This window comes from Eleginops maclovinus, chromosome 1, assembly GCF_036324505.1.
Source record: "Eleginops maclovinus isolate JMC-PN-2008 ecotype Puerto Natales chromosome 1, JC_Emac_rtc_rv5, whole genome shotgun sequence".
NCBI classification, from domain to species: Eukaryota; Metazoa; Chordata; class Actinopteri; order Perciformes; family Eleginopidae; genus Eleginops; species Eleginops maclovinus.
In genome coordinates, this window is record NC_086349.1 from 6,820,715 (window position 1) to 6,835,391 (window position 14,677).

General features: G+C 39.2%; 1 protein-coding gene across 2 annotated transcripts in view; it reads right to left on the reverse strand.

The window, feature by feature from the left end:
* The window catches only part of LOC134866317 (vitamin D3 receptor A), an 80,273-nt gene that overhangs the window by 19,303 nt on the left and 46,293 nt on the right, over positions 1 to 14,677 (reverse strand). For both annotated transcript variants that reach the window (XM_063886423.1, XM_063886431.1), the window contains 2 exons: positions 12,282 to 12,429; positions 12,030 to 12,160 (listed from right to left, as the gene is read on the reverse strand). In XM_063886423.1, the coding sequence (XP_063742493.1) occupies positions 12,030 to 12,160; positions 12,282 to 12,427 (277 nt within the window). In that variant the 5' untranslated portion in view covers positions 12,428 to 12,429. The remainder of the gene's footprint in view (positions 1 to 12,029; positions 12,161 to 12,281; positions 12,430 to 14,677) is intronic.

The window sequence follows — 14,677 nt, forward strand, 5'->3', positions numbered from 1 at the left end:
TGTTACTTAAGGAGTGTAAGCGTGTCATGTTCTGTACAAAGGACATTCTGTCTGTGTGAAAGTGGATAGTAATGAAACGGAATTAAGATCAAAATAACAAATTTTTGAATGATGTCCCTGTCGATGTGTAATACATTGTGTCTTGTGCGTTGTTTAAAATGTATTGGGGTTTTTAGTTTCTATTTTATTTTGTAGTTCTTTTAAGTCCCAATTAAGATTTTTGGAGTGTGTTGTATAGGATTTTGTGTCCCTCCCACCTATTACATAGCCTTTTCTTTAATTGATTTTTTTATACATTTATAGGATATTCTAATACTTTTTCACAATCAAATTCCAATATTAATTCTTCAGAGTTAACTCCTTTTGAAAGGCCGTACTTGCAATAGTGTGCTATCATATTATATGTATATCAATGGCTTTAAATATATTTTATTTTCTCTATTTTTGTGACGATATGCTGTCCAATTAGAGTAGAAATCCTACTTATGACCCACACTGAAGAAAGGAATTGGTTGTGTTGTACCTTAAAAACACTCAGTTTTAAAGATGGGTTGTGGCTTTAACGAAAAAAAAATTCTACTTGTCAGCAGTTAAATAAGCTTTCAAAACTAAGTGAAGGAGCTGTAATGTAAGCTCCAAATATTTCCATCTAAGGATACATGAACCATACATCTCCTGAGCTTGGCACGCAGGAGAGGCTGTCTTCTGCTTTTTCATTCGGCTGATGCGGCGGGTGTTGGATGTTTAAGTGCCTTTTGCCTTATTCATGCTGCAGGAGCGGAGACTGCAGGCTGAGGGGAACGGTGGAGCAGAATGGATTGGACATACTGTTTATAGTCACTCTCTTAGCTTTGACTAGCTGAGATGAAGCGTTGGGGAATTCCTGGGTTTGCATGCCACTTCCACATGTCTGAAAGAATTACATTACTTTATGATCTTGTATTCACAACACTCATTATTCATTATGGATCAAAAACAGATTTGCATCTATCTGGATATGAAACCCAATGCACTCCAAGAAAAATAATGATTATTATGAGTTTATTATTATGAGTATTATGAGGCCTTTAAGTGGCATCTCAGTAAGAGTCAACCACTGCCTAAATTTAAATGCTATTGTTGGTAAGAGTGCAGAATGTTCTCAATAAGTCTCAACTCATCCTGGAGCTGTAAGAATCATGGTTTTAGTAAAATAACAGAAGGGAGCAGGAGAGAAACGAAAACATTGGCACCTGTGCTGCGGAAATATAGTGTGCATGACAGAACAAATGTTGCCAAGCAGTGACAGAAAAGGTTATATTATGGCCATTAGTGGATACAAATATACTGATTTAGACATATTAGCAACAGCTTTTCTGCATATTGAGTTAGGGGATGTGTCAGCTAGCATCACCCTGGTTCCTCGTAACAAATAGCTAATGGGATTTTTACATTGGATTTTTGATCATGGCAGAAAATGAGCTAACACTTTGTTGAACATCTTCAACAACGGACACAATCTTTATCATTTCTGAAAGATAAATTAAACACTAGAATGAAAAAAAGCCAAACCTTTGATCATCCAAATGACTCCAATCTCCACTACTTAGCTTCCAACTTGTATCTTGTTTTTTTTAAAAGCTCAAACAAACAATAATTTGAAAATACTAGAAACTAAAAACTTCAAAATGGTATAAGACTGTAAGGTGAACTATTGATGACGTTTAGTGTGATCTAAATCTTCAGTCTCATTTAGGCACTTGTTGGCAATCTCCTTCTTCTGAGTCTGAATCAAATCTCTAGAGCTCTTTTTCTACATCAGTTGTGGAAAGGCCTTTTTTTAACACTCAGGCAGAATTCCAAAACCCTAACCCAACTCATCATTCCTGCAGAGCAATATTTTTCTTCTAGACACACCTCTAAGCAACGGACTAAATGACCAACATCTGGATGTGTGGTGCGGAGAGACTATGCATGGTGTGAAACAGGAAAGGCTGGAACAAGCCGTGCCTGAAGACATTTTTATAAAGATGAAAAACAGGCGGTTCTAATGTCCCATGTGTGGGTGTCACAACTGAAAAAAAACCAACTCATGTTTAACAATTATTCGTAGACTTCTATGTAAAAAAAAAAAAGAGTTTAAATGGAAATACATTAACATAACTGTCATTGTTTTAATGGAGATGTTAGATTCTAAATGTAAAAAATATAAATGCTCATTACAATAGGACAAACATATCCACACACTAAACTTTCACGTAGCCTTTTCAGGTACATTTGTTTCTATCATTTATATCAGAACACGATGTTTCTGTTCAACCCAGATAAGGAGTGTTAGGTCATCAGTGTTTGACGTTGCTGACGACAGGAACAGATTGCAAGCTTCCCAGTACACACACAGGAAACTGTGCAGAACAAATATCACACAACCAACTGAACAGATATACACCCAGAGCAAATTTTTAACACTCAACAAAAAGAGATGCACCATGGTCGCAGAAAATATTTCATATTTTGAATGAGTTAATTGCTTATAGGCTTTCTTCTTCAGAATATCGTGGCACCCTAAAATTAACACACAAGTAACAAAGAAGCCCAGAATAAAGAAAATACTCCCAATAAAATAACAGTAAATGTATTTAATTATCCTTTTCTTCCTCGTCCGCCTGAGTAATGCACTGACCCCTGGATGCCTCCGCTCGTATTACCCTTTTGACTCTTTGCCACAGTGACCGATTACCTATGAAGCGCTCGACTGTGCAGACAGACACCAGAACTGCCAAAGAGAGACAGGCCCGGAGCCATGAGGTGACAGCAAACACATAAATGTAGCGCAAACTAATTTGTAGGCATGGCATTTACCGTTTTTATATGATAACTTGTTCATGTAGGCTAAATGCAGGATAACATTTCTGGTCTGCTGTAGTAACGTCTCCTAATCTGCATTTTATTTGTTGGACTTTTTTAATGTGTTCATCTGTTGAAGCAAAATCATCATACCTATCCATTATCTTAACATTGCTTTTGTATATACTGTATATAGCAGTCTAATTTACTAAACATTTTACTCTGTATTATTTTTAATGGCTGTTGACAATATTTGTCATATATATATATATCTGATTTAGAGAGTGATAGCGAGAGATATTTAAAATTCCATTTGTAATAACCCTTGATTCTAATATGACAACAAAACAAAACAATCATTTTGAACCCGGCTTTAAACTTGTCATGGAAAGAAATATTTACCTTGACAATGTAGAGGATTATATGAATATTAAATACACCAAATAAATACATACTTTTCAGTTACTGATGATTGAAGAGACCAATGTGATGACATTAAAGACTTAAGTAAATAATGCTCAGATAATGCTAACTTAATACTAAATACTGTTTGTTTTCCTGGAAGCCGTACACATCTATATTTAAAGGGGATTTACAGTGATTGAAACTGAGGCTGCGTTACATAACCGCATAATGTGGCGACGCAGACATCACCAACGTCAACAACAGTTTGGCTACAGAGGACTTAAAAAGGCAACTGAATGACTGCTAAGTTAACCAAAGGATTTGCTTGGCTTTCATCTCATTCAAACCACCGTCATTAATTAGGCTCTGGCTGCCCTCCAATGTCCAAGTCTAGCCAGGAGCCTCCAAGGACTCCTTGTGGTGAAGACATCCAAGGATGCAGCACGAAGCCCCATTGCGAATAGGCACAGTTTTTGGTCAAAGTTTGGCAAGGGCAGTCAAAGCAAGCTATTCTAAGGGCGGGGACGTGATTGAACCAGTCAGTGCCCGGCCAAGTTTGAGCCCGGGATGGCATAATTAAGGCGGCAGTGCACATAAAAAAGCAACAAACCACAAAAAGGAACATGTTGACCACCCCACAGCGCTTGGCAAATGCACCGCAGTTTGCCAAAAGAAGGTTTTCTGTTTAGAAAGTGACCGATTGGATGCTGTGATGTGGTTAAGAAAGAAATACAAAAAGGAAGGCAAACAGAGAGGGGGGGGGGGGGGTTGCGCTTGGTAATGCCAGAGACACTGACATGGAAGGTTAGGCACTGTAGTGGAGGTTCACAGCGGGTTTACTCATTAGACAGCCAAGCGACCAGTTAAACACAATGCATGCTGCTCAGACTTGGTGTGATATATGTCAAGCTGGACTTGGTGCAGGGCCAATATGACTGCACTGCTGGCCTGGGAGTGTGATGTTCCACGAGGTGAGCTCAGGTCAGTCAGGCATCAGGGCACCCACACATGCCGAGTGCAAACATAGCTACCAACAGCTCACAATGGCAGTTTGCATGGTGGCAGGAAGACGTGGGATACAAACCCATTTGGGTACACTGCGTTTTATCTACTTAGCAATTTGAATAACATGTTTTTATGTGGGCTGTAGTTAACCACACTGCTGGTTGAGTTACTGCCAAAAGAATTGCAATGGTGCATTAGGTAGAGAATGTGTTTTCTCTTTTTAATCAACACTCACTGTGTTTTATTTCAAATTAAAAACGAGGATCCGACAGCTTAAGGTAACTTAGATTTAGGACTTTTTTAATGCCATATTTTACCCACATTTTTGGTTAGGCAAGAGGGACTTTTTCTCAAAATAAATATTCTGTCTGCCCTGTATCTTTTGTTTTGTATTTTTGCCTTTAGAGTATTTCTTCAATACGTTGTATTATTATTATTATTAAAGAGGTTATATTCTGTGTAGGGGTTTTCCCTTTCCTCTAGTGTGATACATATGTTTTTTTGTGCATGTAAAGGTTCTAAAAAGGCTAACATCTCAAAGTCTCTTTACGACAACTCCCTCCCTGCCTGATACGCCTCCATTGGACTCCTTTGGACTCCTTTGTTACACTTGTGCTTCTGTTGGCTAGCACTCCAACACATTGCTAAAGCACAGGGAGCATGAGAAAAATAAAGCATGTTTGAACATTAAAGCATGTCCATATGTCACAGTAGAGGCACACAACACAAATATGAACCTGAAAATGAGCAGGGCCCCTTTAAAAATATTCTTTTGAAATGTTACATCAGAAAAATAGCTTGATCAAATCCTACTTCTTTTGCCTAAGCATGGCCTTTTAAATTATAGATTGAAGTTATTTTAATAGCAATTTGATTGATGAATGTTTTTTGAGACTTCTTAAGGATCTGCAGGAACCCATAAAAACTAAAAGGCACACAACAATTAAATATCAATCATGACGTCACCCAAATCTTTGTAGACTGACCTTTTTTGTGTATGCTCGGCATATAGGTTAACTTCTTTTAGACATGTCAACCCAAATATAAATAAATATATAAATAAGGCATCTTCAGCTTATGGTAATAGGGGGTGTAAAGGTTGTCAAAGAGACAGAATACAAAAGACGCAGAGAGAGGAAGGAGAATTTAAATAAGGAAGGCAAATGGAGGGCAGCGCCATAGGAGAAGCGTTGCTACTGAAAGACACCAAGGGCGGGAATTCAATCATCAAAAGGCTGAAACATTTCAGAAACTCTCCGTGATAATAATCCTGTTAGGAAAAACCTGAAAACAGGCAAGCATGCAAATACATACCCTCACAAACGCACAAGTGAAATGAAAATCTTTTCCTGGCATATACCTAACCTCTGTCAAACCATGACAGCAGAGGTGTTTACTACGAGCTCAGCTGGCACAGCTCACTTAGGGCACAGACGCACACACCAACACACAGTCCCAACTGAATGGTTTTGATGCTGCCAATACAAAGAGAGGGCAGCATAAAGGCAGACAAACACTTACCCACAAAAAAACAGGGGATCTGAATTATAATCAGTCCTCAACGATGCATTCAATGACATCAAAACAACGCACGAGTACTTCTTGAAACCTGATCCTGCTGCTAATGGATTGTTTTATTCAGTCTAGCCAACTTTACATCAGGTAAGATTGGTTGAATTGTCAAGAAAATGTTATTTAAAAAAAAGTTTTACTACCATACGTAACTAGCCGCTGGACACTGTCATTAAGTGTCAAAGTAAATGTCTCTTGGATAAATGAAAATGTCCCTTATCACATTTGTCAGAGCTGTCAGTTCAAATCCTGGGCCCTGCTGTGGTGCCCTTGAGCAAGGCACCGGACACCTCCAATCCCACCTCCCCATTGCTCCCCGGGTGCTGCATAATAGCTGCCTACTGCTCCTAGTACTAGGATGGGTTAAATGCAGAGGACAAATTTCACTGTGTGCTCTGCTGTGTGCATGTGTGTGACTAATAAAGAGGGTTTCATCCTCCGATTCTAATTCTAATTTCCAAGTTCTACAGTGAGACTGATTGATGAAATGCACAAACAAGTAAATAGGACAAACATGTAAACATCTGTACAAAGCCTTCATTGTAATTTTATTTGTGGTGTGTCATATGAGCATCTTACATGTTGTTGTCTTTGTTTTGTGGAGTTTGCCTTTGGTTCTGTGACCTTTATGAGTGCATCCATTATTAACTCCACATGCTGGTTAGTGTGCACCCATGTGTTTGTCTGTTATGACCCAGCTCTAAAACGGTCCCTATTTTGCTCATTTTCAGGTTCATATTTGTATTTTGTGCCTCTACTGTGACATATTTACATACTTGAATGTTCAAAAAAGGTGTTTATTTTTCAAGAAAACCTAAAGAAGCAGAATAGGGCCTCTTCAAGAAACAAGACTCTATAATTGGTTATGAGTCAACATCCCACCAATAAATGATAATGATAAAACGACACAGCCACAGTAGACACAACGTGGTGGATACACAGGCTTAAAATAAGGCAAGGATGGAACATCAACCATGACCCACTGAAACTGTATTAATGTATTTTAAATAGGAAAATAAAACTGGGCAAATGCACAAGGCCAACTATCCAGAGTCAAATTCTGTAAAGGCGAGGAATGCATATTTGATTAGGCTCTATGATTGCTTTTATTTGAATATTATCAAACAGCTTTTAGAAAACATATTTCTGGACAAAAGGGAATCTGTCAGTTCATAAGGGGCAGAACTAATCAGATAAATGAAGGCAAAGACACTAGATGAATGAGTGTGCAGACATCCCAACAGCATTGCCAGTACATGTCTAAAATAGACTTGCATTTTCTTCCAATGATATGCACTGCAAAAACAATTACAAAAGACGAATATAAATTAAGTTATACCGTATGTGTCTGGTTATTTTCAGGCTGCCTGTTGCTCCTTACAAAACATTTAACAAAGGCAGACTGTGGATTTGAAGTGCATGATAGCGTTTTGACGGTGCACGTCACTCCAATTACAGACCGCAGGCGAACACATACCTGTGTTCCTCAGAAGACTCAATAATGTAACAAAATCTTTTATTGCCAAGCACTAATTGCTAGCATATCATCCAGCTTTCTCTTCAGTGCCACCCTGGAGGGATTCTGCCCTTGCAGTTGGCATTAATGCAACATTCTTGTGTTGTTATTGCAGAAGGTCAGGTTTTGTAGGGGCAATACAGAAAATTAACAAAGCTGTTGCCTTGGAAGTTCTCCATTTGGGGGGACGATATGGGCGTACAATGTCGACGCAAAAGAGCAGAGCAGCTGTGAGTAGAGTGGGTTTCCTTCACCCCACGGACATGAAAACTAGCTGTGAGAAACAAAGAGACTGCTTTATACTGACAACTCGTTCTCATCCGGCTGGTTCTTCGCTCATATTTTCACTGCATGTGTCATGTGGTTAGCTGTGGTTGACACAGTGTTTGCTGAACCAATCAGCAACCTCCGGGTCTGAAGAGTGAAGCTGTGTTACCTCAGGTTTGTAGGTAGTTGGGTCGTTTCTCTAAGATCAAAGTGAGTGTTCTTTATTTAGTTGGTTCTTTAGGGTTTGTCGGAGTGAGTGCTTTGTGTTGTTTGTGGGATCTCTGCGTTAGAGTCGAGGCAGAGTTCGACACAGACAGATGATAGAAGAGAGTAAGGTTGTTGTAATGGTGGCTATCACGCTACTGCTTTGGGGTTTATTTGTCTGCAGGTATTGCATAATAAATGACGACGCTGCAACAATTATTCAGATTGTATAGAAGTCTATTAAACAATGATCATATTTCTCTCTAGGTGTACAACCTCCGTAAACATCTTCCTAATAAGTGTATGGTCTCAATTTCTAGCAGAACGTTTTCTTTAATACGCGGTGGCATTAGTATTGAGCATTTACTCAAGTAGAACAGCTGATAAAGCTTTGCTTGCAAAAACAATTCAGAGAGTATAGAAGTCTATGAAAAAAACAAAACATCAAGTTTTACTTAATAAAAGATAGATGGATAGAAGGATAGATAGATGAATAGGTGGATAGAAGGATAGAAGGCTAGATGGATAGGTGGATAGAAGGATAGGTGGATAGAAGGATAGATGGATAGGTGGATAGATGGATAGAAGGATGGATGGATGGATGGATAGAAGGATAGATGGATAGATGGATAGATGGATGGATGGATGGATGGATGGATGGATGGATGGATGGATGGATGGATGGATGGATGGATGGATGGATGGATGGATGGATGGATGGATGGATGGATGGATGGATGGATGGATGGATGGATGGATGGATAGGTGGATAGGTGGATAGGTGGATAGGTGGATAGATGGATAGATGGATAGATGGATAGGATAGGTGGATATGTGGATATGTGGATATGTGGATAGGTGGATAGGTGGACAGGTGGACAGATGGACAGATGGACAGATGGATAGATGGATAGATGGATAGATGGATAGGTGGATAGGTGGATAGGTGTGGATGGATGGATGGATGGATGGATGGATGGATGGATGGATGGATGGATGGATGGATGGATGGATGGATGGATGGATGGATGGATGGATGGATGGATGGATAGATAGATGGATAGATGGATAGATGGATAGGTGGATAGATGGATAGAAGTATAGATGGACAGATGGATAGAAGGATAGATGGATAGATGGATAGAAGGATAGATGGATAGGTGGATAGATGGATAGAAGTATAGATGGACAGATGGATATAAGGATAGATGGATGGATGGATGGATGGATGGATGGATAGATGGATAGATGGATAGGTGGATAGATGGATAGAAGTATAGATGGACAGATGGATAGAAGGATAGATGGATAGATGGATAGAAGGATAGATGGATAGGTGGATAGATGGATAGAAGTATAGATGGACAGATGGATATAAGGATAGATGGATATGTGGATAGGTGGATAGATGGATAGAAGGATAGATGGACAGATGGATAGAAGGATAGATGGATAGATGGATGGATGGATAGATGGATAGATGGATAGATGGATAGATGGATAGAAGGATAGAAGGATAGAAAGATAGATGGATAGAAGTATAGATGGACAGATGGATAGAAGGATAGATGGATAGATGGATGGATGGATAGATGGATAGATGGATAGAAGGATAGAAGGATAGATGGATAGATAAATAGATAAGTACTTTAATGATCCCAATTTGGGAAATGTTTACATTTCAGCAGCATAAAAAGACATGGCATTGTACACAGTCAAATTAAAAGACTAGAAATTCAAAATGTAAACATATCAATAGAAATAAAATAGCATTACAAAATTTGAAAATATATATGTCGGAATAAAAATGTACATGAAATATAAACAAAATATAGAGCAGGATATTATATATACATAACATTTGTAAGGAATGGAATATTAAATGGAATATAAATGTAAAATGTACAGTGTGAGTTTAAGTCCAGTTATCCAGGAGAAACCATGGAGAAAAGAGTTATCTGCCAGGCAGGGGGGATTTGTCATATAAAGGTATGGCAGTAGGCTGGAATGTTCTCCTGTATCTGTCCTTGTGACAGTGGAGCTGGAGCAGTCTTTACCCTTTCTTGTCACTTTGACCTGCTAAAACAAAGATGGTGACTTAAAGCCGTATGTCACAGGCCAAAGGGTGACGTGATAGTGACTACATACATACTTTTTAAATACAGTGAATGGTCTGGAGCCTGCCCGGCATCATCCCTGCTTCACACACACTGTCTGTCTGGGAATGGAAATGTGGGCCAAACCATTGTGCGTCTCTTTGAAGAAAGACAGCCATTGTTGAACAATACTTTAACCCCCATAGCTTCCTTCCTTCCTTCCTTCCTTCCTCCCTCCATTCCCACTCTGTCATTCTCCTCTTGTCGTCTACTTCTTGTCACGGTTAAACTGATAAGCTACTGTTCGTGCTACTTCCTACTGGTTTGTTTAACATTCATTTGCACACTGATTTGAAAGACGACGCTTCCTCCATGCTTGACATTTAAATAGGCGCGACGCAGAGCGGGTATACACTAATAATGATAATTTGCTTACAGAATAAAGAGGGATCTTAGAATCAGTTGTGACCAGATGTATCATTTCTTGTTAACATGGGCTTGAGGTGATGTCTCACTCTCCCTTCACAAACCCCTGTTGACTTGAATTACATCCTGGAGCTGAATAACCAACACGGTAAGAGCAGACTCTTGTCAAATAGCCTTCCAAAAATAAAACCATGCTCTTTCCATCAACTTAAGATTAATACCTACACTTTGATTAATACCATCTACATTAATAATGAAACCCCACCTGGCAGAAATAAATAGATTACCTTTAATTAATTTATCCCACGCCTGACTTTGCCATATGGCACATCCTGCCTTTATGTATGTATATCCATTATTGTCTGCTGGTTTCAAATCAGATCAATTTGCACCCTGCCATTGATTCTATTTGGCTGCTGCTCTCCCAGAATGTCTTTAAACGTTAGATTAAATGTTAAACAAGCAGGAAGACTGACACTTATCTATACCTCAAGTGAAAAAAAGAACATTAGGAAGATGTAATCAATGCGTGTTAGATGTAATTGTAGAAGGATGATAACAAAGCATTGATAAATAATAACAGCAACAAAAACAACAGGACTAAAACTAATACAATTTATAATATAATGAATCCAATGTGAATAATGCATTGATTATAAAGCTGGATTCCAGCTGATTTCTTTTCTTTCTTCACTGCCTTTATTGGACGCTGGCATGTTAGAAATGTGGGGTTGCGGTTGGTTAAGGTGAGCCACACACAACAGCTCATTAAATTAGACTGTAGGGTGCCGTCCTCCAACTGGCTCTATGTGTAATTATATGAGTTGAAAAATGACACTGGCAAAAAATGTTAAGTCTGGGCGAGTGCACAAAAATAAAAACAAAGATTTAACTGTATTTCCAGCATTGATGGCTGCGGATTCAAGCAAAGCACCGATCCTGAGAGGCTTTAGATGCCTGGATGAATATAACATCAAAAGCAATGTCAAGATGAGGACACGATGTTACCTCTTTCCACCTTATAATTCATTTTCACTACTTTATATGGCATTATGTAGTTATTTCATCTGGTTATGAGTCCTTGAATATAATGTATTTAATCAATAGGCCCTATTATGCTTTTGGGGATTTTCCCTTTCCTAAAGTGCTGTGTGGCTTTTGTGCATGTCAATGGTCTGCAAAGGCTAAAATCCCTAAATTCCCTCCAGAGGAAGTTTCTTTCCCACACTCCCCCCGAGGCCTGAAAGGCCTTCATTAGACTCCTCTGTTTACTTTGGCAACATCTGACATCACTATGTAACATTCACGCTTCCATTGGCTAGTGCTGCAACAAAATTGTACGTCATATGTGAAGAGGCGGGACATCTGTAAGCGGTTGACCAACCAAAACAGAGCTGGCCAGCTAACCAATAAGAGCCTCGGCTCTGGTTTCAGACAGAGGGTGAAAAGAGGTGCAGCAGCACAGGCAGGATGAGAAAAATATAAACATTGACATAGCACGTCACAGTAGAAGCACAAAATACAAATATGGACATGAAAATTATGGTAATATGGCCCCTTTAAGGAATAAAAAACAATATGTGTCTATAGATAAGTGAATCTGATCCAAAGTTCTGAGTCAAGTAGTGTATCAAGAGATGAAAGTGAAACTATATTAGAAATACATTTAAAAACACTGTTTTAATGTCTGAGGTGAGGAAAGGTGTACTCACACTCTTTCATCATGCCAATGTCGACGCAGCGTTTGAGGCGGCAGGCCTGGCAGTGACGTCGGTTGTCCTTGGTGATGGTGCAGGTCCCATTGAATGGACAGGTGAAGGAGGCTTTACGCTTCATGCTGCGCCTATAGGAGACAGAATCCAAAACTCTTTCAGCAAGCTTTATTCTCTGTTGTGGTTCAGATGTTACCGTCAGAAAACACAGAGAGGCACAAATGATTCTCCTCTCAGGGACATAGCACCCACCTGAAAAATCCCTTGCAACCCTCACACGTCATGGCGTTGAAGTGGAAACCGGTGGCCTTGTCGCCGCAAACGCCGCAGATCCGCGGGGCGTTGCGGTCGAACTCGTCTGGTCCTACCACCGACGTCGTAACCGTCATGGGCTCCATCACTGCAGAGAAAGGAAAGAAAAGAGAGGAGACGTCAGAGGCCGTTGATACTCCCGCCTTGCTCGTTTAGCGGAAGGCACACTCCTCATCTTTTATATTTTATCGTCGCGCATCAATACCTTTCACCAACCTCGCCCCAAAGCTTCAAAATCAGTTCTGCTCGTGTGTTGTGTAGGAGTTTTTGACGGGGAGATGAGTGTTTTCTCTCTTCTTATACAAACAGGTGTCAGGCTATTAGCATATTCAGCATTGACAGCCACACTCTTGCAGCTATTGGCTAAATGACTCACACACACACAAATGCACCAAACCTGATATATTAATGATGGGGAAATTGCACTGGTAATGGGAACGATAACTAATGGTAGAGAGAGCTTTTTCTACCAAAGGCTGAGAAATGACTTGTGCGTTTAATACTGCCAAGTTGAGATTTGTCGTTTCTTTCCACACTCACACCATCTGGCTGTCCCTTATGAAATAAACAGCAGCAGGGTAACACACACCGACTGCAGGCAAACTCATCCATATCAATGTGTACAGAAATATCCTCTGAAGTCAGATTGGAGTGATGATGATGCATTAAGGTCATGAAAGAGGGGACATTTGATGCAAAATGAAAGAAACACCATGTGTATCATACGGTCACACAAAGTGAAAAAAGGACACTTGCTGGGTCTCCATTTAGATCTAAATATGCTGAAGTCATCTTATGAATATCTTTCAGCTAAATTGGTCAAACCACGTAAGCTAGACAGGTTAAGAACCTTTATCTCAAAAAATAATCGTTCCTCAAAAAGGATTTACATTATCATTGATAAGTATAAAAAGATGGTCTTAGTGTGATTTTTTAGGAGGATATACGAAACATTTTATAAAACCTGTAGAATATTTTGCCTTCACTTAAAATGTTATTACTCATTTTGATATTGCAGTAGTCCATATTCCACCTTTAAACATCCCATGGTTCGTTTTCAACATTTTTTTGTAGTTTTCTTGTAGAATAAAAATACATTTAAAAGATGTCTTTGTGTCACTGTCTAGTCAGTATAAAGAAAACATTTTGAATACTATGATCTAAAATCAAAAGATGATTTTTTGTTTTTAGTTGTGTGGTTTTATACGTAAGCCTATTACATCTTCATGTTAATTGTATTTAATGTTTTTATGCGTATTAAATAATAAAAATGTGTTTTTTAAAAACTAATAGGATAGAGATAAACAAACATATGTTAATCAGGTAGTTTCAATGGCTTTTCTTTTTTAATATTGAAGATTTCGGATGTACCGCCAAAGCAAACAAGAGGATAATATGTTTAAAGGGCTTAAATTCTGACATTTAGTTACATTTTTTTCTGACTGAAGCAACACTAGGAGACTAAACACAATGCAATAATATATAGCAACACTAGCAGATACTAATATCTGAAAAGCAGTGAATTTAAATAAGTTTCAATTCAAGAAGTCAAAACTAAAAAGACACAAAAGACTCAAAATTAAACAAGACATGAAAACACCACATGCTCGGTAGGTATTTTGCATTGTCATGCCTGAACAGAGAGATCTGGGCTAGACAAACAATACAGAGATATGCTACGTGTGAGAGAGGGAGATGTCATGTGAGGAGAAGACAAAGAGGGGAGGTGGTGCATAAAATAAACTTGTGCCCGGCTTGGTCCTGGTCACGGGACTGCAGAATATAGCCTGGGGAGAGGGGGGGGCAAAGAAGTAGGACTCGGGATGGTGTCAAACAAGGACAAAGAGATAGGAGGGAATGTTGCGGCATTGAGTCGGATGGCGGGAGAGAAATAATGAAAGAGGGGAGGGATGAAAGGCAAACATAAGCTGAGTCCATTAGCTCTCATTACATGTTGGCTAGCAAAGGCTTCAGCAGCAGTTCCCGGGAAAACACTAACACCCGTATGAATGAGCCATGAGCTGCTGGCTGTGAAGCATCAATCCCATTACCCAGAATGCCCCTGCACAGGGAGAGTCAGACACGCACTAAAACACACACTTCAATGCAGATGGAGTATCCCTCTAATGCATCTTGAGCACCTTTGCCGTGGTTTTTAGTGTGTGTTTGAACACATGCAAATTAGGGATGCAAAATTAATCTGAATTGAATTCAATATGGATTAGGGAAATACTCAGATCGCAGGACGCACAACATCTGAAACAGGCAGAATATTTGTAAATAATACTCTGAATTAAGTATACAAATGTTATTATGCAGATTTGTTGGGAGCCATT